The following is a 24,068-nucleotide window of genomic DNA, read 5'->3' as shown; positions in this document are numbered from 1 at the left end:
CCATACTCCTCTATTTTATAAGCTTAAGAGATAACCATGTACACGACATAGGGTGATAAGTATATCAGCGATTTAGCAAAATTATTTTCACTTTTGTATTCAACTTAAAAAAAATAAAAAAAAAAATTCGCCTTGACTATGTTCTCGCCTGATGGCAAATGATGATGCAGTCCAGTGTCGTGCATACAGGGTATACACAGAGTATGCACTGAGGGGGCAGATGATACAAAATGAATAAAATCTCTAGTAAGAGTCATAAAAAGCCTACCCTTTGGTTTTTATAAAACATACTGGAGAATTTCTTGATTTTATATCATTTGAATACCCTCTATGCACGCCAGCGGGCTAATCTGTTAGGTTAGGCTTATCGGTTTCTAGCAGAACGTTTAACGCTTGGCGGTTCGTACGTGTCGATAACCACAGCTAAAGCCACAAACCATACTAGAAAAATTTACAATTCAATTTATTTTGCCCAATTGAATCCAGGAGCTCCAGGGAGGTAGTTAATATTATGAGTTCTTCCAAGATTTCCTGATACATACAGAAAATTCACAAAATCGCTGATACTCTTCTATCGGATCTATCACACAATCATACATTAAAACAGTATAATATGCAAGTCTATACTAGTCCAGTTTCCCAGCGATATACATATTAACTAGTATATGTACATATCAAAACATATAAATCTTAATAACAACACACTAGAAATGCCATTAAGCAAATATAATACTTGTCGACGAACTAGGGCTCCCAGCGGCCGTAACACTATGCGTACGCGCATTCGCTGGTTGTCGTACATTTCTGTTTTTCTCAACCGCGTACACTAGTTGTTTAAGCGCGGAAGAGGCAATGTAGTTTAAAAATTACAATAAAGTCGCTAACTGTTACAAATCATCGTCGTCGTCGTCGTCGTCATCATCGTCGTCGTCATCATCGTCGTCGTCATCATCGTCGTCGTCGTCATCATCGTCGTCGTCGTCATCATCATCGTCGTCGTCGTCATCATCGTCGTCGTCGTCATCATCGTCGTCATCATTATCAACCCATTATCGGTCCACTACAGAGCACGTGTCTCTTTTCAGAATGAGGAGGGTTTAGGCCGGAGTCCACTAGTCCAGCCAAGTGCGTATTGGTAGACTTCACACGCATTTAAAAACATCATGAGAACTCTCAGGCATGCAGGTTTCCTCACGATGTTCTCCTACGCCGTTAAGGCGAGTGATATTTGTATTGCTTAAATTAAAAAAAAACGCACGCATAACTCCGAAAAGTTATGATATGAAAGTGCCGTTGATCGAACTCTGTTACCTAAAAAAAGGAAGCCAAGGCCTTTCCAACTCGATAGGCTATCACCGGTTTTTTACAAATGTTTTGTTGAAATTCGAGTGCTCCGAGTCTCGTTCGCGAGTACAGAACATTTCTAGCGTATTGTTACTAAGATTTCTATGAATCAACCAGTTAATAATGCCTCAACTGATCGCTTGTGCATACCAAGAGACGTACAACGCAAGCTAATTTGAACTTAATATTCAAACATCACAAATCACAAATTCCTTTAACAACTAAATTCTAGCGTTTGTAATTCGGCTAAGCTTATGCTTATAATTTATGACTATAAGACCGCGTTCAAATCACGAAAACCCTTGTTATAATAATCATAAAAACTGTTTCCCTATTACATGAAAACACCATATAGTGGTAGGGAGTGTATACAATAAATAACATTAATAAAGTATTGATGCTTTATTTATGTTATTTATATTACTTATTTTGATATTATTATTATACTCAGACTATAAAGTCATAAAAACTAGTTCTCTAATCGATGAAATCACCCGTAGATTGTTAGGGTAATAATAAATAACATAAAAAAGTATCAGTGCTTTATTTTTTTTAATTTTGCTATCATCATCATGTTTTACCGATGTATAAAATGAATGCAACAAACGGATATAATGAGTTAATACCGATGTATAAATTTGAGCGCGACAAACGATTCAATATGCTATACCGATGTATAATTTGAACGCGACCAACGAGTATATTATATACCGTTGTATAATTTGACTGCGACAAAGAGAGTATAATATTGTATAGTAATGTATAAGTTCAACGCTACAAACGAGTATAATATGGTATACCGATGAATTATTTTAACGCGACCAACAAGTATATTGTATATCGATGTATAATTTGACCGCAACGAGTATAAAATTGTATACCAATGTATAATTTTAAACGCGAAAAACGAGTATAATATAAACTTATAATTTGAACGAGCCAAAATATTTATATGTTTGTATGCTGTATTATTTTAAACGGAATAAATGAGTATCATAAGTTATACCGATAAATAATTTGAACGTATCAAACGAGTATTGTGTTACAACGATGTATATTTTGAACGCGACCAAAGAGTATATGTGTTATTATTATTGACCCATCACCGATTTCTGATGGTTTTGAAGTCTCTTCTTAGAATGAGAAGAATTTAGGCCGGTTTAAGGATAATCATATTTTTTATACCGACGTATAATTTGAACGCGGCCTATACAGCGGGCAATGAATGTATAATTGTTACTAGAATCGTCTATAAGTCCTTTTGTCGCGTATCCGGATACTGCGGTACGTGTTTGTACTCAGGGAAGGGGTAAAGCACCAGGTGATCGGCCGTCTTGTACCAGGGGATTAGGCCGTTCTGGAAAAGAAAAATACATGTTAATAATTTTTAGAAGTAGGAGGGCGGGAGTGACAGAGCTCGTCCGGGGAAGTACTAGGTATCTTTGCTGCTTATTTCTGCTGCAATGGTGTGTACCGGTCTGAAGGGCGTGGTGTAATTACAGTCACATGAGGCTCAACACCTACGCCTCAAATTGCTCGTCACAGGGCGGCATGTTGCAGGATGTGCTGTTCGCATGCCCTGTGAAGTGTTTCTCTGTTTAGACCATCTGCTTGGTCCGTCAATTAGAACTATAAACAAACATATTCTATATAAAACGTTATTGAATGAAAATGATTAAGCCACAATGTAAAAAAAAATCAAGTATACTTTATTGCACACCAAGAAACACATGAAACGACACATTGAACTTATGTTGTACAATAGGCGGCCTTATCGCTAAAAAGCCATCTATCTCAGGCAACAGGTGTATTATGGGTGTCAAAATAATACCTTCAATATATTCATTTATACGGGGGTTAGGTTAGGTACGCTTGTTTTAATATAAATAATCTCAATCGAATTATATTAAAAACAGTTATGTAAATACAAAGAAACACATTTAAATTTAAATAACAATAAACTAAAAAGAATGATAATAATTAACAATATAAATATTCCAAACGCTGTACGTGATGATTATTTCTTTACGGAGAAAGCGTCATTATGTATAGGTATTTTAATACCTAATTCATGCAAAACACACTTGCTTTTTCACTTTGAAACTGAAAGCACCGTTCAAATGTTAGTCCGGAAAACTTTGCTTAACTATTCCGACGTTATGCAAGGTTTATTTGTAAGACCCCAAAATGTCTTAAAACTGCCTTACTTGATAAGGTACCAAGGGTTGGAGCAGAGTCGCTCTGTCTTAATAATTACGGCATTTACGCATCAAACAGCATAATATATAATTTTGCTCTATATTTATATTTAATTTTATAAAAATGAAAAAAATATATGCTTTTTTTTTTTTCTTTTAGTGCATTAGCCCATTAGTACGTTAGCACTGGTAGTTTTTTACGACCAACTGCCAGATGTCAGGAAAGATTCTTTTTACGGCCGGATTACAATAACTATTGAGACTTACCAAATTGGTTCGCTTATTTGTTCCGCGGCCGAAGCCGTTCCAATGGTTGCCAGCGACGCCGATTAAGTCACCGACCTGAAAAAACGTTTTTATCTTGGTTTTAAATAGTATTTATGTTTCTGTTTGTGTTTGTTTGTTTGTTTGCTTGCTTGCGTGTTCGTTTATTTTTTTAATTCATAAATTTAATTATTTATTTATTCATTCATTTATTTATTTATTGATTTACTATCAACCAATGGAAGTGACATAATTATACACTTATCTCTATATGAGATCTCTACCAGTGACCGAAAGTGGGAGAAATTAACCCAAGTATTCTGTGTAAGAATATTTTTTTATCAATCATGCTTGGAAATTTGGGATTATTTTGACATAAATTACCTTGACCTTCTTTGAGATAAATTGAAATTGCTGTACTGGCCAAATACGCCCCGACCAGAGTTGTATAGAAATCTGTCGTGATTAAGCGGCCAAATAAATTACATAGTAAAATCATATTTGTCGTGTAAATTGAAAATGAATACGAAACAAGGCAACCAAAGAAGAACTTATCAAAGGTTTTAGTTAAATTTCAAACTGGCTTGCGAATAGAAAGGTGTTTTTTGAGAGTAAAAAAATAGTTTAACGCGGGAAAAAATATTTTTGTTTGTTTTTCGTCATTGATTTTAAAGTAATTGTATTTATAAAAATAAAAAGTAAAAAATGTGCCTGAGTACTACGTGGTTTTAATTTCCCCGCATAATTAGACGGTTTAATGTTATCGTTTATGTATAAATAATTTGTGTTTTTATATCAAATAAACCAACGAGGATTATTTGATATAAAAATACGGCATTACTCTTATGTAATAGTACTGTTTGTTCCCCTTATATAAACAAAATAAATAAAAGGTCCTATACAAGCCTTGGCCACTAGGCATGGATGGGTTTACGTATTTACACGTCCGTCCACCAATGGCTCTTTTGATGGCCGCTGCAGTAATGAACTAGTAATATACCTGGAACGATATCTCCTGAGAAACTGCCGCATTGTGAGGCATGACGGCGCGTCGGTCGTGCGCGTTCTGTCCGCCAAAGTAGTAGATATCGTCTAGCGAATAGAAGCTGTCCGACGCGTCAACGCGGTTCGTCTGCATCATTTCGTACGCCACGCGTCCAACCTGGCGGAAACATTTTTTTTTATAATTATTATTAGCTGATAGATGATTTGCGCTTCATACATAAGCTTTAGAATGCCTTGCATCTTGAAATCCGAGAGACATAGTCTATTACTATTTTTAAAAAACTTCATTTTTTGGAACCTTAACATGCCTATTCCCTTCTGTTTTGTTTGGGGTTTGACAATATTGTATATATTTATGTATTATTGATATTCATTCTATAGGTATTAATTATCAGTATCTATATATTATATTGTAAGTTTATTATATGTATATAGGTATATATGCAAATATATAAGTTTATTTATATGCACCACCAGAAGAGAGGTAGCTCTCTTCTTGAGCTGTGCATTACGCCTTTGGTTGCTTTGAAGAGATCGCTATGTAGCGATAAGGCCGCCAAATTGTATACTTTTTGTTAAATTTTTATTTATAATTTTCCTATATGTTTATGTGCATGTACAATGAAATTGTATTCATTCATTCATAATATTAGGAATCAATATCAACCAAGCAACAATGCGGATGCATTTGTATATATAATAATGTCACTCTTGTGGAGTTTAATCGTCTATTGACGAACAACCTGTTCATCTATTTGTTTTGTGTATTTCTTGTTTTTTTCGAGAGACATTAAACCTATCAGTTTGAGGTTCTGTCATCATTCATTCATTCAGAATCATCTTTAGTTTAATCATTTTTAATACTGGCTGCTAAAATTACATATCAACAGTGCATTTCCCACCCCACTAGCCTCGCGTAGGCTTAAACAATTGACGTGTGTAGGCTTAAACAATTGACGTTTAAAAATTAAAATAAAATTAGTAGGTATAATAACAAATGTTTATCGCACCTGGCTACTGAAAGTGCAAACAAGGTAGTCGCACATCGCCAACATGTGCAAATCAACTAGCAAGCCGGTTAGGGATAACGGGGTATATCTTCGATGGGTTGCCGCAGTCTTCGCTATGGAGGAGTCACCCAAAAACTCATAGTCCGGGTACTTCTTTCTAGCGTCTTCTAGTACCTGAAAATATATTTGTTATTTTAATTGGGGTGGTGGCAATGTCATCAAACGGTCTCGTCTACTCAAAATTACCAAGATTTGATTTCTTAAGTGAGAGATGACTTCTTAGGTCATAATATTGTAGGATCTCAGTTGAACTAGCGGTGTTTGGTTATATGAAAAAATAGTATACAATTGAAATAATTTGGTAATATTGTATATTGAATATATAACTTTAAATTGAACGTAAAAGTTGTAAGTTCTTATTCCGACAGGTGGCGCAAATCAATTGTTGCCGACAGGTGGCGCAAATCGCCACCTGTCGGCAACAATTGGCAACTATTGATATTTATGTTTTAGTTTATCGTTAAAGTGAATAGTTTTATTATAGACATATCTTAAATATATAAGATTTAAATTCAAATAGTTATTTGTAAACATAAAACCGTTACTTATTGGGGCCTGATATTTAATAGACACTGCTTTGACTGTATGAATGTTTTCTAGAGGTTTGATGTTCCATTTATTGTTAAACTACTTTATTGAGTGTGTTAATGTTCAAATTAATGTCTATTAGAAATAATATCATTATTCCGTATCAAACTTTACTATTTCATGCAAAAGTCTTTCTTTATTTCATTTTAAATCTTGCCTGCAGCGCCATCTTTAGACTGACTAATGTTTGTTGAAATTAAATGAACAAACCTCTGTATTATATAAATGTTTAATCATTTGAAGTAATTTAAATTGATTAAACATTAATTATAAATATTAAGGAATATTTTAAGAATTATTCTTGCAGTACCTAATTTTATTTGTTTGTTTTAAAAGAAGATGTATTTGCTATATCCGTTTTAGCTATTGTAAGGAAACTATAAAAGCGGTTAATTTATGTAAAACGGCTCTGTTCTATACTAGCAATTGTGCGAAAAAAAACTACGTGATATTTAGTACGTTACTTTATTATAATGGACACCGAGCGTGAAAACCCTGGCGTATCGCCGACCTATACGTTAGTCGGGCAATAAAACAGTAAAATTTATTAGAAAGCAAAGCCACTGCAAAATTACAATCTTGATCGCACGAATGTATTCATAGAGCGACTGAACGATAAATACAAGTGAATCCAATAAAAGCGAGTTAAAAATAAAAATTTAAATATCTGTGGGCATGGTCATAATTTGTAAAATATACGAATAAACGAGTTGAGCTGCATTCAAAATACGATTTAGAAGTGTAACTTCTTAGGTGCCGATACGATTTTTTTATTTGGAAGTGAGTTAACAGTGAAATTTCCGAGTCACGTTAGGAACATTGTTAAAAGTCTTATATCTACACAATGATATGTTAAATGTGTTTTTTTGTTTTAAAAATAAAATGTAGTCAGTGTCGCGGTATTGAGTCGTTTTAACAAGGATTTTGCAGTAAAGCAAGTGTTAAAAGATTATATTCAGTGCGATTTAGCTGTGAACTAACTTATCGTATTAATTATCGCGCTGTATAAGTATAGAAACTGTTCATCAAAATGGCTACCAATTACCTTATCAATGTGCCGAAACTAAAGGGGCGCGATAATTATTCGGAGTGGGGTTTCGCTGCAGAAAATTTCTTAGTTCTCGAAGGCATGAAGCATTGTATCAAGCCAGAACCGGGAAAAGAAATAGCAAGCGCGGATGACGAAAAACCTAAAGCCAAATTGATTATGACCATTTTAAATAGTAATACCACAGAGAAGGCATAAGAGAAATTAAACACAGACGAAACAAAAAGTGTTGTATTTGAATGAATTTGGAGTTTGTATTGGAATGATACTTACATTAGAATCGTCCGTTGCCAAGTAAACTCTTCGCTTATCGACGTACTGCGTTAGCTCTAAGGTGGCGTAGTAATCTTTGACGTGTAACATATACTCATCTATGTGATGGAAGGCTGCCTCGGTGCCAACTTTGTCCGTCCGTCTTATGTGTACACTGAAATGAATATATGAGAATATAACAGAGATACAGTTGCGGGATTTCATAGTAAACCATTTCAAGATGAAATAGCCTTAGTATTAGTCGTATTCGAATATCAGAACATCTTAATATCAGATTAAAATGGATCTTATTTGCAGTGTAACGAAGCTCATAATTGCCTACAATTATTTAGCTCGTACTTTTGCAAGAACGTTTGTAAAACAAAAATCAGAATGTACAGGACTTGCAACTCGTAAACGAGTGACATCAGGTCGTATTAAAATATCGAAATACTTGAATATCGTTGTAAAATGGATCTTATTTGCAGTGATAAAAAGCTCATAATTGCCTACAATTATTTAGCTCTTACTTTTGGCAGAACGTTTGTGAAACAAAAATCAGAATGTAAAGGACTTGCGACTCGTAAACCAGTGACATCAGCCTAATCAGGTATTATTTAAATATCTATTACACTTGAATATCGTAGTAAAATTGATGTTATTTGCAGTGCTACAAAGCTCATACAAATCACGGGCGAGAGAGTAAATCTCGATAAGATCTCACCCGACTATAGGCGTCTTGAAGTTCATCTTGGCTATGGTATCGTTGATGGCCTTCTGCATGGCCGCTCGCGGCTTCAGAATGTACTTCAGCATCTGACCGATCCACCAAGACGACGGGTCGCCGTTGAATCGGACTATCCTAAACGATACAAAAACACATTGTATTAAACTGCTCTTAATATATATCCTTCATCATCATCATATTAACCCATTCCCGGCCCACTACAGGGCATGGGTCTCAACCCACAATGAAACGGGTTAAGGCTGTAGTCGGTGTTGTGGACTACACACGCACACACATTACTTCCAGTGGCGTGCATAGAGGGTATGCAGATGATATAAAATTGAATGACACAGATTACTACAGATACTTGAGGGTAGGATTTTTATAACTCTTACAATGCCTATCTTTAAGTTTTTTATAACTCGTACTGGAGATTTTTTTCATTTTATATCATCTGCATACCCTCTATGCACGCCACTTATTACTTCATGTTTGTGAAGATTATACAACGTGTAACTGAATTACGAAATACTGTTGAATGCATAAGTATATTTTATAAGGAATCATGCTTTAAAAATAAGAAGCATATTTATTTATCCATACAAACTTTCTAAGTGCTTACTTATGACAACCCTATTGAAGATAAAAGATCGACACGTGCATAGTACCTACGCTACGCGATGCATACCTAATAAAGAAACAGTAGTCACTGGATTTAATTTTGCATGTGTTGCTAGGGCTGTATCTGATTTATTTCAGTAAAAACTATGGAAATGGTTTATTAAAAAAACCAGGAGCATTAGGGTTTCACAAATAAGTCTCAGAGACAGTACATAGTGTACCTCTAGAAGTCTGTGAACTATTATTTCGGTTTTCTTTTACACGTTTTATACTATTTAACATCACGCTAAGCTGTCGAGAAAACGAAGTAAAATCGTGGGCGGGCGATCGACGCGGTAGTTCAGAGTGTTTAGATCGGCGGATAAAATATTGTATGGTATGGATAAAATACTGTATGGGAACTAACTTAACTTAGAAGATAAAAAGTATCCTAAATTTACTACATTCTAGCAGGAAATTATGAAATAATGTAATAATAGGAAAGTGTTAGTACAGTGAAATAAATGGGTACCTATGTGCCAAATCCGAAGGTATTGCCAGGGGTAGGAACTTGGGCTTCTGCGTGATGGAATCGATGAAAGGCAGTGATACCACCTTCGCATCATACGAGGCTGTAAATAAATTAAATAAAACAAACATTACTATTTACTCATTTTGACGGCACCGACATCTCTTTCTGAGTCCAAGGCTGTGGAAAACGTTTTTACAAAACAATTGGAAAACATTTTTGTCTTTTTCTACTTCTTAAAGTGCCATCTTCTTCCGACACGATCATTAAGGCAACTTTTTGATGCCGCGGCTCTGAATAGGGATCGTGTGCTTTTACAAAACAATTGGCGTAAGTTTTTAAGCCAAGATTTAACATCGACCAACGCTTCGTTTTCTTTTGTGATGAACCAAAATGTTAGTGTGATGAACATGAATATATCTCATATAACTTCCACAACTTTAGTTGTGTCACTTATTTCTGAATAACGCAATGGCATTAAACAGAGTTAACTCTCAAAAAAATTTAACGGACATTTTTAACTGAATAGTATTAGAAAACTCACTAAACGTTAATTCTGTCGCTCCATAGGCCCTCAAAAGTTTTTTTTTTTACCTTGCACTGACTATAGAAGTTTAGCTTAATAAATTATATATTTTCCATACTATTACATCGGTGTTAATACTTTAGATTCGATACTGATATTGATATATTTTTAAAGTGTGGCTTAGCAGTAGCACTACAAACATGGTATCCATCAGTCGCACTTCCATGTTGCATGGATCGTGGTCCCGTCATGACTTCATGCAACTGGGTGGAAATATCGACAAATCCAAAATATTATCGTGCTATGTACCCGTTGAACTTATATTTAAGAAATGTTGATTATCCACGAAAATCGTAGTTTAAAATCTTTAAGTACCACGAAATCCTCACCTGGCCATTGGACCACCTTGTCGTCGTATGAAGTGGTGCAGCTGTCAGAGATGGGGTGGAAAACATATTCCCACCCTTTATTGTTGTACCTCCAGCCTTTTGAGTTGAGGATTAGGGTTCTTTCCGTTGCGTACGCGAATATAAGGCAATAGACTATGTGGTGGAGTTGGCAGCCGAAACCGCAGCCCTAGAAACATAGACAACGTTCAGGGGTTATGTGCGTTTTAGGTATTTGAATATTTGCTTTAATGATGAGGAAACCTGCATGCTTGAGAGTTCTTAATAATGTTCTCAAAGGTGTGTGGAGTCCAACAATCCGCATTGGACCAGCGTAACTACGGCCCTAACCCCTTCTCATCGCTTTATAAGTGCCTGTGATAGGCCTAAATGAATAAGGAAATTTTTAATTTTTAATTTTGAATTTTGAATTGTGGGTCGTGACCGGTGCCCTTCAGTGGGCCGGTAATGGGTTGATATGATGATGATTGAACTGGTAAACTAAGGCTTTAGACAGGAAGTTGCGGAAAAATCTGGAGGAGGCCTTCACTCGGAGATAGATCCTTAAACAATATCTTTTTTGAATGTATGGATTAATATATTTACCTTTTTTATAACAGATCACAATGTGTTACGAAAAATAATAACTCATACAATTAAACTGTTTGTCAACTAGATATTCAGAATAATAAAAATGTTTTTTTTTTAATTTTTTTTTTATGATGATAGTAAGTTGCTGCAGATAATAGTTTGATGCGAATTGTTATTAAATAATATTATATTATTTTTGAAGTATAGATTACAGGAAACAAAGGTATTTAACATAAAAACAATAATATGTGATAATCATTCTTACGTGAACTTGTAAAGTCGTGAGAAATCCATAAGTTACAAAACCTCAACATGTTTCTCACGAAAGGTCAATAGCCTTGGTAACTGTGTCAAGTGACCTTAATGCCTGTTTTCACTAAATTCGAACTAGGCAATGCCTTGATAAGTAATGCCTAATCTATGGAGATACCTAGACATCACCAAAATAATGAGGCATTCGATTTAGGTGATTTCTAGGTTTAATTAAAATGATCATAAATGCAGTAATCGGAAAATGCGACTGAAGCCCAAAACACGATAAGAAATTCATTATTCATTCGTCTCTATTAGGAGACCGGCAGGCCACAGGACCGGCTTGCGACATACGCGATCACTGCTGTCAAATGTCACTCTTTCATACAATAAATATACAAAAGTGACGTTTGACAGCAATAAAACTAAATTCAACAATAAAACTGTGATAATCACTCATAAATAAACTTGAAAAATCGTGTGAAATCCATAAGTTACGAAATCTCAACATGTTTGTCACGAAAGGTCAACCAAGTCTTGGTAACTGTATTTGTCTAGTGAATACGGGCATTAAAATATGCCCGTTTTCACTAAATACGACCTAATGCCTAATCTTTGACATCGCCATAATCGTTAGGCTTTCGATTTAGGCGATTCCTAGGTTGAGTGAAAACGAGCATAAATGCAGTTATCGGAACATGAGACTCCATTCCGGAACACATTGAGAAATTCATTATTAATTCCTCTCGCTTAGGAAGCCGGTTAGCTGTACCTATACTAATCCCTATCCCTACTTAATATTATAAATGTCAATGTAAGTTTGTTTGTTACGCTTTCACGCAAAAACTACTTTACTGATCCTCATGAAACTTTGTACACATATTCTTGGAAGTGTTAGAAGTAATATAGGACTTTTTATCCCGACATTAAGCTCGGTTCCTTTGGGAGAGGGGATAAAAGTGTTTGACGATTTTACACCATAACTCTGACAAATTATAACCGATTTAAATAATATTTTTTTTACTATAGAGGTTATAATATGTATTTAATTTTGCCCAGACTTTGTGTAGATCTGACGAATGTGGTTGGAGATAGAGGACAGAACACCTCAGCGGACAGCAGCAAACCCCTCATTTAAGGCTTAGCAATACTGAATACTTTAATTTTTTTTAGAACTGGAAAATGTTTGTGAGATGAACATGAAGGCTTTTCAGTGTCTGGATGTCAATCTGTATATAAAAAGTATTAATGTATATAATTTATAAAATATTCACGATGTGTCTATTGCCGTAATAATCATCACACTTGCTCTTAACCTGGACCTTATTAGATGGATATAAGGCTCATAAACCAGGATATTAAACACGATTGTTTTCCATCATCAACCCATTACTGAGAAGGGGTTAGGCAGTAGACCACAACGCTGGCGCAGTGCGTTGTGGAACTCACGGGCATACAGGTGGAAACCTGTATGCCCGTGAGTTTCACGATGTTTTCATTCACCGTCGAAGCAAGTGATATTTTTGTAATTAAAACGCACATAACTTAGAAAAGTTAGAGGTACGTGCTGGGATTCGAACTCGGCACCATTACAGTGAGGTCGAAGTGCTATCCACTGGGCTATCACCGCTTTAACATACAATCTTTGAAAACCAAATTCGAGTAAACATACGCATGCTTTATCAGTAACCGCAAAGACAAATAAGGAAAAATGTATGTAGGTGCTAACTTAGACACTATATCTGCTATAATTGATCTAGTAGTTAGCAAGTATGACTAACACGAAGTCCTGGGTTTGATTTTCCTGTCAAAAGTTCACACTGGCACTTTTAGATACTAGTAAGGAGATTGAAGCGGTGAAAGCATAGTGGGTAAGGCATCGGCTTTCCTTTCGTGGAGACCGTGTTCGAGCCCAGCCACTGACCTTTCGGAGTTATGTGCGTTTTTCAATTTAAGCAATTTAAATATCACTCGATTTAAACAGTGAAGAAAAACATCGCCAAGGAACCTGCATGCCTGCACTGGCGTGCATTGAGGGTATACACAGGGTATGCAGATCATATAAAATTAGTTATGTTAATCCAGTACGAGTTATAAATACTTAGGGTAGGCTTTTTATAACTCTAACAATGTCTATCCTTAAGTTTTTGTATCTCGTACTGGAGATTGAGTTTTTATCATTTTATTACATATGCATACCCTGTGCATGCCCTCTATGCACGCCAAGCCACGCATGCCTGAGAGATCTCCATAATGTTATCAACGGCGTATGACGTCTACCAATCCACACTTGGCCAGCGTGGTGGACTACGGCCTAAAACCTCCCATTCTGTGGGGGACCCGTGCTCTAGTGGGCCGGTACCTAATGGGTTGCTGATGATGAGTGGAATGTATCCATGCAACTTGTATTGCCTATCATTCAGCAATTTTAGTTGCCCCTGTACCACAATAAACGATGCACATGTAAATAACACTCTTCCTGCAATCATCGGGTACAATCTAACAAGTAAGTGCATCTCGGGACAATTTCATACAAGCGTCTTGCAACGATTTATATCAGACGTATACTCCATTATTTTCTTATCCGTTTTATAATGATTTATGTGTTTACTGATAAAAAATATAAAATTAATATAAATATATTACGACAACGCACACATCGCCATCTAGCCCCAAAGTAAGCGTAGCTTGTGTTTTGGGTAATAAGATGACTGATGAATATTTTTATGAATAGTATACTGAAAAACATTCATGCTCATCACACAAACATTCTCCAGTTGTGGAAATCGAACCCACGGCCTTGAACTCAGAAAGCAGGGTCGCTGTATACTGCGGCAATCGGCCGTCAAAATAAAATAAAAAATGTCTTTTAATTTCTTGCTTCTCACTCTGAGAGGACACCCGCGCCAACAGTGAAGTAAGCATGGCTGTAGTAGTTCTCCAAACGAGCACTGTCAAAAATAACTCTACTACTACTATAATTGACGGACTAAGCATATTGCCCACGTGATAGTTAAGCGAGAACTATCGCCAGAGCGACACTTCACAGGGCATGCAAGGATCAGGTCCTACAAAGTGCCATAAACCTTAGGCGTAGTTAAGCCTCATTTGCCTACACCTATTTATACTGGCCACCACGCCCTTCAGACCGCAAGCAATACTGCTTGGCGGCAGAAACAAGCATGGCAAATAAGCACACACCCTCAGCCCATTAAAGTCCCACTGTTGGGCACAGGGCTCCTCTTTCTGGGAGAGAAGTTTTAACGAGGTTTAAAGAGAAGAGCTTCTTTCGCCGTAAAAGCTAGTAATATTTAAATTGCTTCAATTATAAACGCGCAGAAATCCGAAAAGTTAAAGGGATGAAACTCGTTCTCCCCGATGGGAATGCATAATTCAAAATTCGTTTACTAGAAGTTTTGAAACGTCAATTCAATCTGTCTGTATTGAATCTACCACCGGTTCGGTAGGCCGGAGCCTTAGCCACTAGGCTGCCACCGCTTTAATATTGTGTAAATAGAAGATGACGTTGAGATGTACCTTAACTGTTCCCCGCGGTTTGACCCTCGATGATTATCATTCGTAACGAAATAGAATATCAGCCGCGTAGGTACTTCGCTCATATACCAACGTAATCACGCGATACTTTAATTTAACATTATCTCCTAAACCGTGTTCAAATAACGTGCTGTAATGAGCAAGGTTTATATCATAAGATTGCCTTGATAGTGAAATTTCTTATTTTTCATAGGAATAATATTTTATGTCTATTGTTATTTCAAAAAGTGTTATTTTTAAACGGCTTTGAAGCAAAACCGATCATGAGAACGTTCTTGCATCATTGTAAGGCCAGGCGAATGAACTGTGACCAAAACTGTGACCTACGCAAGGAGGTGACCAAAACTATCAGTGTAACATAAAATGGGGGTACCGAGATGTTTTGGTGCCTTACAAAAAAATCTTACTTTTACAGATCAGATTGCAGATTTTCCTAGCATCCCTGATATCGGGCGGGTTTAGCAATGCGAAAGTACCAGGATAACATATTATGTACGGAGATGTTTTGACATTTCCTAACATGATATCTTAGCTAATTCAAGATGCAGATGACCATTCTGGCATCCCTGCAGTCGGAAGGGTTTGTAATACTAAAGTACCAGGATAACATATGTACTGCGGAGATGTTTTGGTATTTACAAACATAAAATCTTACCTTATTCAAATTGCAGATGACCTTCCTAGCATCCCTGCAGTCGGAAGGGTTTTGTAATGCTTTGAGCCGCCTCTGTGTGAGATCACTAAGGTTGGAAGCTTCTGTCCGGCGCCATTCGTGGTATCCGTCGATCTCTATTAGCTTCTGCTGGTCCGATAATAATGATCTGAAACAAGATTTCATATATTTATTTATTTAATGGACAATAAACAGTTTACAACAACTCTTATAAAACTAAACAAAAAATGAAAAAACATATAAATATAATATTGTAGACCCACTTAAAGACTGCCACAACTTACTAATAAAAAACTACATTGTCAGTTAGAAGGAGAAAAAACGATAAAGAGAAACATGAGAGTATAAGTAGTATAAATTAAAAAAAACAAATATGAACTTAAATTATAGAACAAAACTACGTAAACTAATACAAAAAAGAGCAAAGGAAAAAAAAACTAAGTTTAAACAGTACCACAGTATATTCAACAGTGTCGCAACCCGATTTCTATTTCAGAACGTTGCAAACTTAAACGTTTCCTTAAAATACTACGTGTCCTATTCAACTTTTTTTTAAATTTTTAGTTTCCTACTTAACATTTTTTTTTAACCTTTCGCAGTATCCTTTACCTTTTACAGTATCAATCACACTTCTGAAGCAACATCGAAATTTAAAAAAACACATTTTGCTTTAGACGCTTTAAACCCCGGGGTAATGTGAGAGGCATTCGCCATATACTTGATTTATTGACCGTCTGTCAAATATCTAATAGAACGTAAACATCTAACGTGCCTGTTATTTTTAACGCCCCGTTTGCTGATCCCTCGTTAAGAACTAATTGATAAAATTTGCCCCAAGGAATCCACACGATGACCTATATCAGTTGAACAATAAAAAAAAACCCATTTGCATTTTTGTTATCAACCATTTACATAATAAACGAATAACCATTTTAATAAGTTCGTATTATAATGAAACAAGTCATAAAATCACGCAATCATAAAAACCTGTTTGCAAGTATCGTAAAATCACGATAAGATCGAAGCACATCAAGTAGCTCGTTTTCGAGTTGACTTGATTGACCAGTAGCAGTTTCGGTCTAGGGTTTAGCATTTTCCACTACGGATCACGAGTTCTAGTGTTTTTGTATTCCAGGATCGATTGAAAAATTGTAAGGCATTGGGGAGTTCTGTGATTTTTTTTATTTGTACAAGTCTAGCGAAAAAAATACCAATGCCAGACAAACAGACAGACAGACAGAGAGATTCCTTAAGGGTTCGGTTTTTTCCATTACGGGGTCCAGAATTTTTGAAAAAGAACAACACATGAACAGATTTGCGTCAAGTCGAGTGCGATATATTTCGTATTTTTTTTCTTTTCCACTAAAAGTTAGCCCTTGACTGCAATCTCACATGGTGGTAAGTTATGATGCCGTCTAAAATGGTAGCGGGCTACCCTGTTAGGGAGTATGGTAGTCATACCCCTTATTGGTTTCTACGTGACATCGCATCGGAACACTTAATCCAGGTCAATCCAGGACTACGAAAAATCGTGGACCCAGTGGCCCGGTACTTTAACAGCAGGGCACATTGTATATAACTTCTTCCCTTATATGACCGCTATGCTTTTCGAATAGCGTGTCAACTTCCGACATGAAGCCTGACCTATTACCGTACTACCGAAGGTACATTATATACAAAGCGTGTCATAAAATCCGTGACGCTTTCACCTTCGACATAGCGTCTGTTTTAACCGATGAGCGTCGAATCAGGTCCGATTGCATTTTATTTTCTACTCGCTTATGCCCGTCAGAATTTAATATAGTTTTTGACAAATCCCGTTGGCACCGTTTTTTCCTGGGATAAAAACCTACGAGTATGTTACTCTCCGTACTTTCAACTAAGTCAATATTGGATAGAAGCAAGCCTTACTTTGCGGAATGAATATATCGACTATGTACCCTTCGACAATCTACCCTCTAAGCACGTTTCGCTCCCGAAACCGGAGCATCCTCAGGAGATGTTGCCTTTACAATGAATAATTGTTAAGACTTAACTATGTTTAGTGTGGAGTATAAAAATTGAAGAAATAAATTACACCATACATATTCTCCTATTTTTCGCGGAGTATAGCAAATTAAGCTTAATTTTTATAAACTGAATTTATGACCAAAGTTGAGTTTATCAGTTGCTAAGTTAGGGCGTTTAGGAAGGACAAAAAAAACACACTTTCGGATTTATAATATTACTAGCTATTGCCCGCGATTTCGTCTTTGTTTGATTTTGCTTTTGATTTAGCATTCAATTTGGTTCTAGTTCTAAAAAAAATTAAAGTATTCAGTATCGCTAAGCCTTAAATGAGTGGTTTGCTGCTGTCCGCTGAGGAGTTCTGTCCTCTATCTCCAACACATTCATCAGATCTACACAAAATTTGGGCAGAATAAAACACATGTTATAACCTCTATAGTACAAAAATAATTATTTAAATCTGTTATAATTTGTCGGAGTTATGGTGTAAAATCCTCAAACACTTTCATCCCCTCTCCCAAAGGAACCGAGCTTAATGTCGGGATAAAAAGTATCCTATATTACTTCTAACACTTCCAAGAATATGTGTACAAAGTTTCATGAGGATCTTTTAAGTAGTTTTTGCGTGAAAGAATAACAAACAAACTTACTTTCACATTTATAATATTAGTAGGGGTAGGGATAGCGTGGGCGTAATATCAAACTTCGGCAATTTTTACTACTTCGGTAAAATAGGGTTTTTGATTATGTCATATGTATTTACTTTAAATCAGCAGGTTTTCTATGCGAAATAGTTTGGGGGTTTCACATCTGACATCTAAAAGTTCAGATAATTATTTTCATTCCGCCGATTATAATTATTAAGTATTAAAGGAAAAATCTCATTTTAATTTTGATTTCTAAGAGTAGCTCGGTTTAAACTGTACAAACTAATAAATTGTTTTTTTTTAAACTAGAGGAGGAAATATCCTATATAAAATAGTAATTTAAATAAAAATTAACTACAAAACATTTAGATACCCTACATTTATATATTTTATGTCAACATTTTCATAAAGATCTAAGAAGAAGAAGGCGGCCTAAAACTTTTCAATTATTTCTATCGAGACAGTTTCAACGAATCGTGTAAACCGGCATTTTATCAGAAATGTGATATATGAACAACATATCTAATTTTCGATGCGAAAACCGACAAAGATTTTACTTATAATTTTAGTTGCTTAACACCAAAAGCAATGATAGTGTGTCGATTAATATATATGTGTATATATAGTATATGTAAGAATATAATAAATCCATTATTGACATTACAACTTATTGAATACTTTCACAAGTTTCTGGTGCGTGCAGCCTTTGATTTCCGTTCTATTATGCGTTAAGCCAATTAAAGGCTTCGTTCTTTAATCTTATTTATGAGCTACCTGCTTCTGCACGCGAGTTCGTCAGCGTGAAATGGTTTTCCCGGGATATGCAGAGGATTTTTGATGACCCCCCTAACGCAATGGTGAGCGCTGTGAATTTAAGTACGCCGGTGCCGGCATAGGCATTTTGGAAATTTATAATTTCCGAATTTTCTCAGGTCTGGTCTGGTTGGAGGCTTTGGCCGTTGCTAGTTACGACCCTACCGACAAAGACGTGCCACTACGCGATTTAGTGTTTTCGTGCGATGTCGCGTAGAAACCTATTATTCTTACTTAAAAACTTCATCACTCCAACTTATTGAATTCCACTGCTGGACATAGGTCTTTTGTAGGGAGTTCCAAACACCACGATCCTGGGCCGCTTGTTTACAGCGGCTCCCAGCAACTCGTTTGACGACTGTCCCCGTCGTTGGGGGCCGACCAACGTTGCGTTTAGGGCCGCGGGGTTGCCATTCCTGCACCTTGGAACCCCAACGTCCATTGGTCCTCCGAGCTAAGTGCCCCGTCCATTTCCACTTCAGCTTCGCAACTCGGTGAGCTATGTAGATAACTCTGGTTCTTCCACTACTCATTTCTGATTTTATCACGTAGTATCCCAAAATAGCTAAAAACTTACTCTTTGTAAAATTAAGTTATGAGTGCAGTTCTAGACTAGTTCACTTACCTCTTCCTATCAGCAACTTGGTCCAAAATCGCCTGTACCTTCTCAGTCTGTACATCCTCCCCCTTGATCTTTGTCAGCTCGTGGTTGACGAAGTACCATATCTCTTTAGTATTGGAGTATATTCTTCGTCTGAGATTCTCATACTCTTCGGATGCGCCACCACCATTGTGAAGAAGGGCGGACGTTTCTAGGTCGTTAAGGTTTACGTTAAATCTGCAAACAAATAAAGCATCATCATATGGCCCAATGCAGGGCGCACCGGTCTCCTTACAAAATGAGAAGGGTTGAAGTCCGTAGTCTACTATTCTAACCCAGTTAAAATATCACTTGCTTCAACGGTGAAGGAAAGCAACGTGATGAAACCTGCATGTGTGTTCCATACCATTATCTATAAAACTAAAAAAAAAAAAATTGTGTCTGTTGTATGGGAGCCTCCTTAAATATTATTTTATTCTGTTTCTTAATATTTGTTGTTAAAGCGGCAACAGAAAAACATAAACTGTCTAACTATCACGGTTCATGAGATACAGTCAAGTGACAGACAGGCGGACAGCGGAGTCTTTGTAATAGGGTCGCGTTTTACCTTTTGAGCACGGAACCCTAAAAAGAAATGCTACTGCACAACTGTTACCGTCTTATTTAAAAAAAAAAACTGCACTTCCCGAGCGAGTCATAAAGCCTGTAAAGTTTTAAGTAGTCAGTCGGCTCTGGGACAAAGCGAAAAAAATATTCACGTAAATTCATATCTGGGCCGGCAAAAAATATCAAAGGCGAAATTTAAACATACCCTGAGGACTTTTTTATCTGTGAAATGAGGTTGCTGTGTTGCTGCTTCAGGGACTCCAGTTGCATGGAGACAGCTTTCAATCTCTCCTGAAAGTCGGCCGAATCTTCTGTAGTCCCGTCGCATCTGAAACAAGTTTTGACATTTACTCCATTTCTAACTAACTATTATTTATTTATTTATCATCTCTTCTTCTTCTTTGAGTCCTTCAACACCTGGTGGTGCATAGGGCCGAGACTACATTTTTCCATCCAGACCTATCCCGAGCTGCAGACTTAATCGTGGGCCAAGATAAGTTAGAAGGGAGCTAGGGAAGCTACCCGTGCACCCACCGGATTCTCCCACAAGTTAAGGGTGCAAAGGGAATTCATATTTACCCGTACAACCACTGCATTAGAGTAGGAATTAAATGTAAAAATATATCGATATATTCCATCGATAAATATACGCAGCGATTTATTGAAAAGAAAAAAAATTATACTTCTTTTGGCGCGTTAGGGAAAAATTATGAGATTAAATTTGGACAATGCGCCGTCACAAAAAACCGACACCCTGAAGTTAGCTACAAGGTTTGGCAGTGTAGGTACACTATCAATTGTCAAAGTCTGCGGGCTTGTTCCCGTGATTGATTCAATTGTACAAAAATCACAAATTTTAATGTTCAGTGAAACTTGGTTGGCCGATAATGAGTCTTAAAGTATTCCAAATTGAATTATGTTTATAATGTACATTTCTTTAATTAATAAGTTAATGCGTTTCTATTAAAACTGTGTCGTTTTTTGCTACAAACGTAGAATTACACAAAAGTGCTTATAAGCTAGTAAATAAAAAAAATAATAAATAAAAAAAAATAAAAAATAAATAAAAAAAATAAAAAAAAAAGCCTTTTAATTCTTGCTTACAACATACTGATAACATCAACAATACAAAATAAACAGAAAAAATAAAAAAAATAACAAGTGATTCAATTAATAAGTGTTATCTGGTGTTATATAACTTATTAAGCTTATAAGCTAGTACGTGAAAGAAATTAATTTTGATTTTGAGGGTACATTTAAGCATTTGATTGCTATATGTAATCGCTTTATACGCAAAACAATAACTATTATTTCGGTTTTTTAATATTCCGTACCTAATTAAGATAACACAGCGACAAATAACTATTCTTATAAACATCTATATGAGTATTGGGTTTTACTACTTTGAGAAACTACTCGTAAAACTATTATAATATGGTCATAACTTAATTTCTTTATAAAACAACGAGCTTCGGCCCGCGACTACGTCTGCGTGGACTTCTCAAATCGTTCCTTCGTGTTAATCTTACTAAGGGAACTATTTGAGAGATCAGTATAGAAAGTGTCCTTTTCCATAACATAGGTGACATGCATACCAAATTTCAAAGCTGTCTGCCGCCCGGCTTAGCTCGTAAACAATTTTCAATTTTTCTTCGGGAACTACTTGAGGAAAGGGGATAAAAGGTAGCCTATGTTCTTTTCCATGTCAAAGGCTACATGCATGCCAAATTTCATCAAAATCCATTCAGCCGCTTTTGCGTGATTTAGTAACAAACATCCAGACTTTCACTTATAATATCAAATAAATATAAATATACTACGACATTACACACATCGCCATCTAGCCCCAAAGTAAGCGTAGCTTGTGTTATGGGTACTAAGATGACTGATGAATATTTCTATAAATAATATACATAAATACTTATAATATACGGATAAACACCCAGGCACTGAAAAACATTCATGTTCATCACATCAATATTTTCCAGTTGTGGGAATCGAACCCACGGCCCTGGACTCAGAAAGCAGGGTCGCTGCCAACTGCGCCAGTCGGCCGTCAATATTAGTAGGACTGTTGCGATAAATCAGGAACTCCGATTATCATGTAATTTTCGCCTCCATTGGAAAATTAATTAAAAAAATCTATATATATATATATATATATTGTGTTAGTTACACCATTTATAACTTAAGAACGGCTGGACCAATTTTAATGATATTTGATTTTTTGGATTTCTCTTAGTCCGAAGAAAAAGTTACATAGGTATTTTTTGCGAATTCACAATTATACTTTTTTAAATTGTTTATTCTTTTTCATAATTTTGCCGAAGACATTGAAAATAATCACTTATTACAAGGTTCACCACTTTAAGACGAAATAATGCTATCACTTATCCTAGTCCTAACTAATATTATAAATGCGAAAGTGTGTCCGTTTATTTGTTTGTTTGTCCTTCCTTTACGCCCTAACTAAGGAACCAATCAACTTTATCTTTGGCATAGAGTTATTTGAAAAAACGGAGAGTAGGTAACAAATGCTACTTTTTGAGAAACTTACGGTTCCCACGATATTTGTAAAAAAAACTGTAATGAACGTAGACGAAGAACGAGAGCAATACTAGCTTTTGCATTATTTCATAATGAGAAATTTAACTAACGATTATTTAAAATATATATATCCCGAAAGCTACTCTTCTACAATACTTATTTCGCTTGAAAAGTATATCCTTAACTTTCCGCGAACAATATGTAGGCCCTTAGGCTAAAACTCCGTACCGTCTGCGGCCTGAATAAAACTTCGAACTTCACTCCTGCAGCAAGCATTTATATATAAGCTATTGAAATAGACTCATATGCACAGTGAATTTTCAGTTGGATCAAAATTATGTGGATATTAAATATGCCTTATATTAATGCGGGTGATATAAAATGAAACGAGTTACAAATACATAAGCTTTTGTTTTAAAATTTTCTTAGACCGCCGGTAGGTACAAAATTGGGTTACATAAGTATGGAAGTATAAATTATTATTTCAATAAATAGTTTTATCATATTATTTAGTATTAAAATACTTTTTAATTCATTGCAATCGGACATTTAATTTAAAAGTTAAAGCGAGTTTAAAAAAATTAAGGACGACACATAAACAAAATATTTCTTTTTTGAGATACACTTAATTGAAAAACTAAACCCGATTTTCTTACAAGAATATTCAAGTTTAAAAATATCTGTAGAACAATACCTAAATTTAATGAAACAAAAAAAGACACGCAAGAAGTCGCGGGCAGTAGCTAGTTTACAATATTTTTGAACAGACCGACATCCTAATTAGCCCGTTAGAGCTCTAGGCACCCACTTACGCTCCCGACCCCAATACAACTCTAATTTCGAGACGCCCCAAACACGTCCTTAGCGACCGAGACGATCTTACCACAATGTGTCCCAATTACGTAGCACATACGCAATGTCTGCACAGCGTTTTTGGCGGCGAAGACGAACGCCCCGGTTTATGACGTCATCCGGACGTGGGTCCTTACGCCCGCGTGACCGTGACGAGGGCGTTACGACTTAACTCTAGTCCAGAAAGTCACAACGTCGAGCTAAGCCTGGGTAGGACCCTCACATGAGGTACCTTCAGATCGTCCCATTCCTTCCGAAATTCCTCGAGTCCCAGCTAAACTCCTGGCATGCTTTCCCGCTCGCTCGATTCCTCCGGTGACGTTTTAACAACCCTTAAAGGTTCAGCTACGATCCATTCGAAATTCAGTATATTTTTGTGAACAGGAG

General features: G+C 36.1%; 1 protein-coding gene across 1 annotated transcript in view; it reads right to left on the bottom strand.

The window, feature by feature from the left end:
- Positions 1–1,851: 1,851 nt before the first annotated feature.
- Positions 1,852–24,068, bottom strand: part of LOC120631684 (alpha-(1,6)-fucosyltransferase) — a 44,311-nt gene continuing 22,094 nt past the window's right edge. Inside the window, exons 3-13 of the mRNA XM_039901352.1 lie at positions 20,488–20,610; positions 19,701–19,913; positions 15,591–15,756; positions 10,541–10,727; positions 9,629–9,728; positions 8,494–8,631; positions 7,791–7,944; positions 5,822–5,995; positions 4,807–4,968; positions 3,810–3,884; positions 1,852–2,701 (exon numbers count right to left, since the gene is read on the bottom strand). Coding sequence (XP_039757286.1) covers positions 2,594–2,701; positions 3,810–3,884; positions 4,807–4,968; positions 5,822–5,995; positions 7,791–7,944; positions 8,494–8,631; positions 9,629–9,728; positions 10,541–10,727; positions 15,591–15,756; positions 19,701–19,913; positions 20,488–20,610 — 1,600 coding nt within the window. The 3' untranslated portion in view covers positions 1,852–2,593. The remainder of the gene's footprint in view (positions 2,702–3,809; positions 3,885–4,806; positions 4,969–5,821; positions 5,996–7,790; positions 7,945–8,493; positions 8,632–9,628; positions 9,729–10,540; positions 10,728–15,590; positions 15,757–19,700; positions 19,914–20,487; positions 20,611–24,068) is intronic.

This window comes from Pararge aegeria, chromosome 18 (assembly GCF_905163445.1).
Source record: "Pararge aegeria chromosome 18, ilParAegt1.1, whole genome shotgun sequence".
In the NCBI taxonomy this organism is placed as follows: Eukaryota; Metazoa; Arthropoda; class Insecta; order Lepidoptera; family Nymphalidae; genus Pararge; species Pararge aegeria.
The sequence above is the reverse complement of the archived record's forward strand: the minus strand, read 5'-3'. Positions and strand labels throughout refer to the sequence as shown.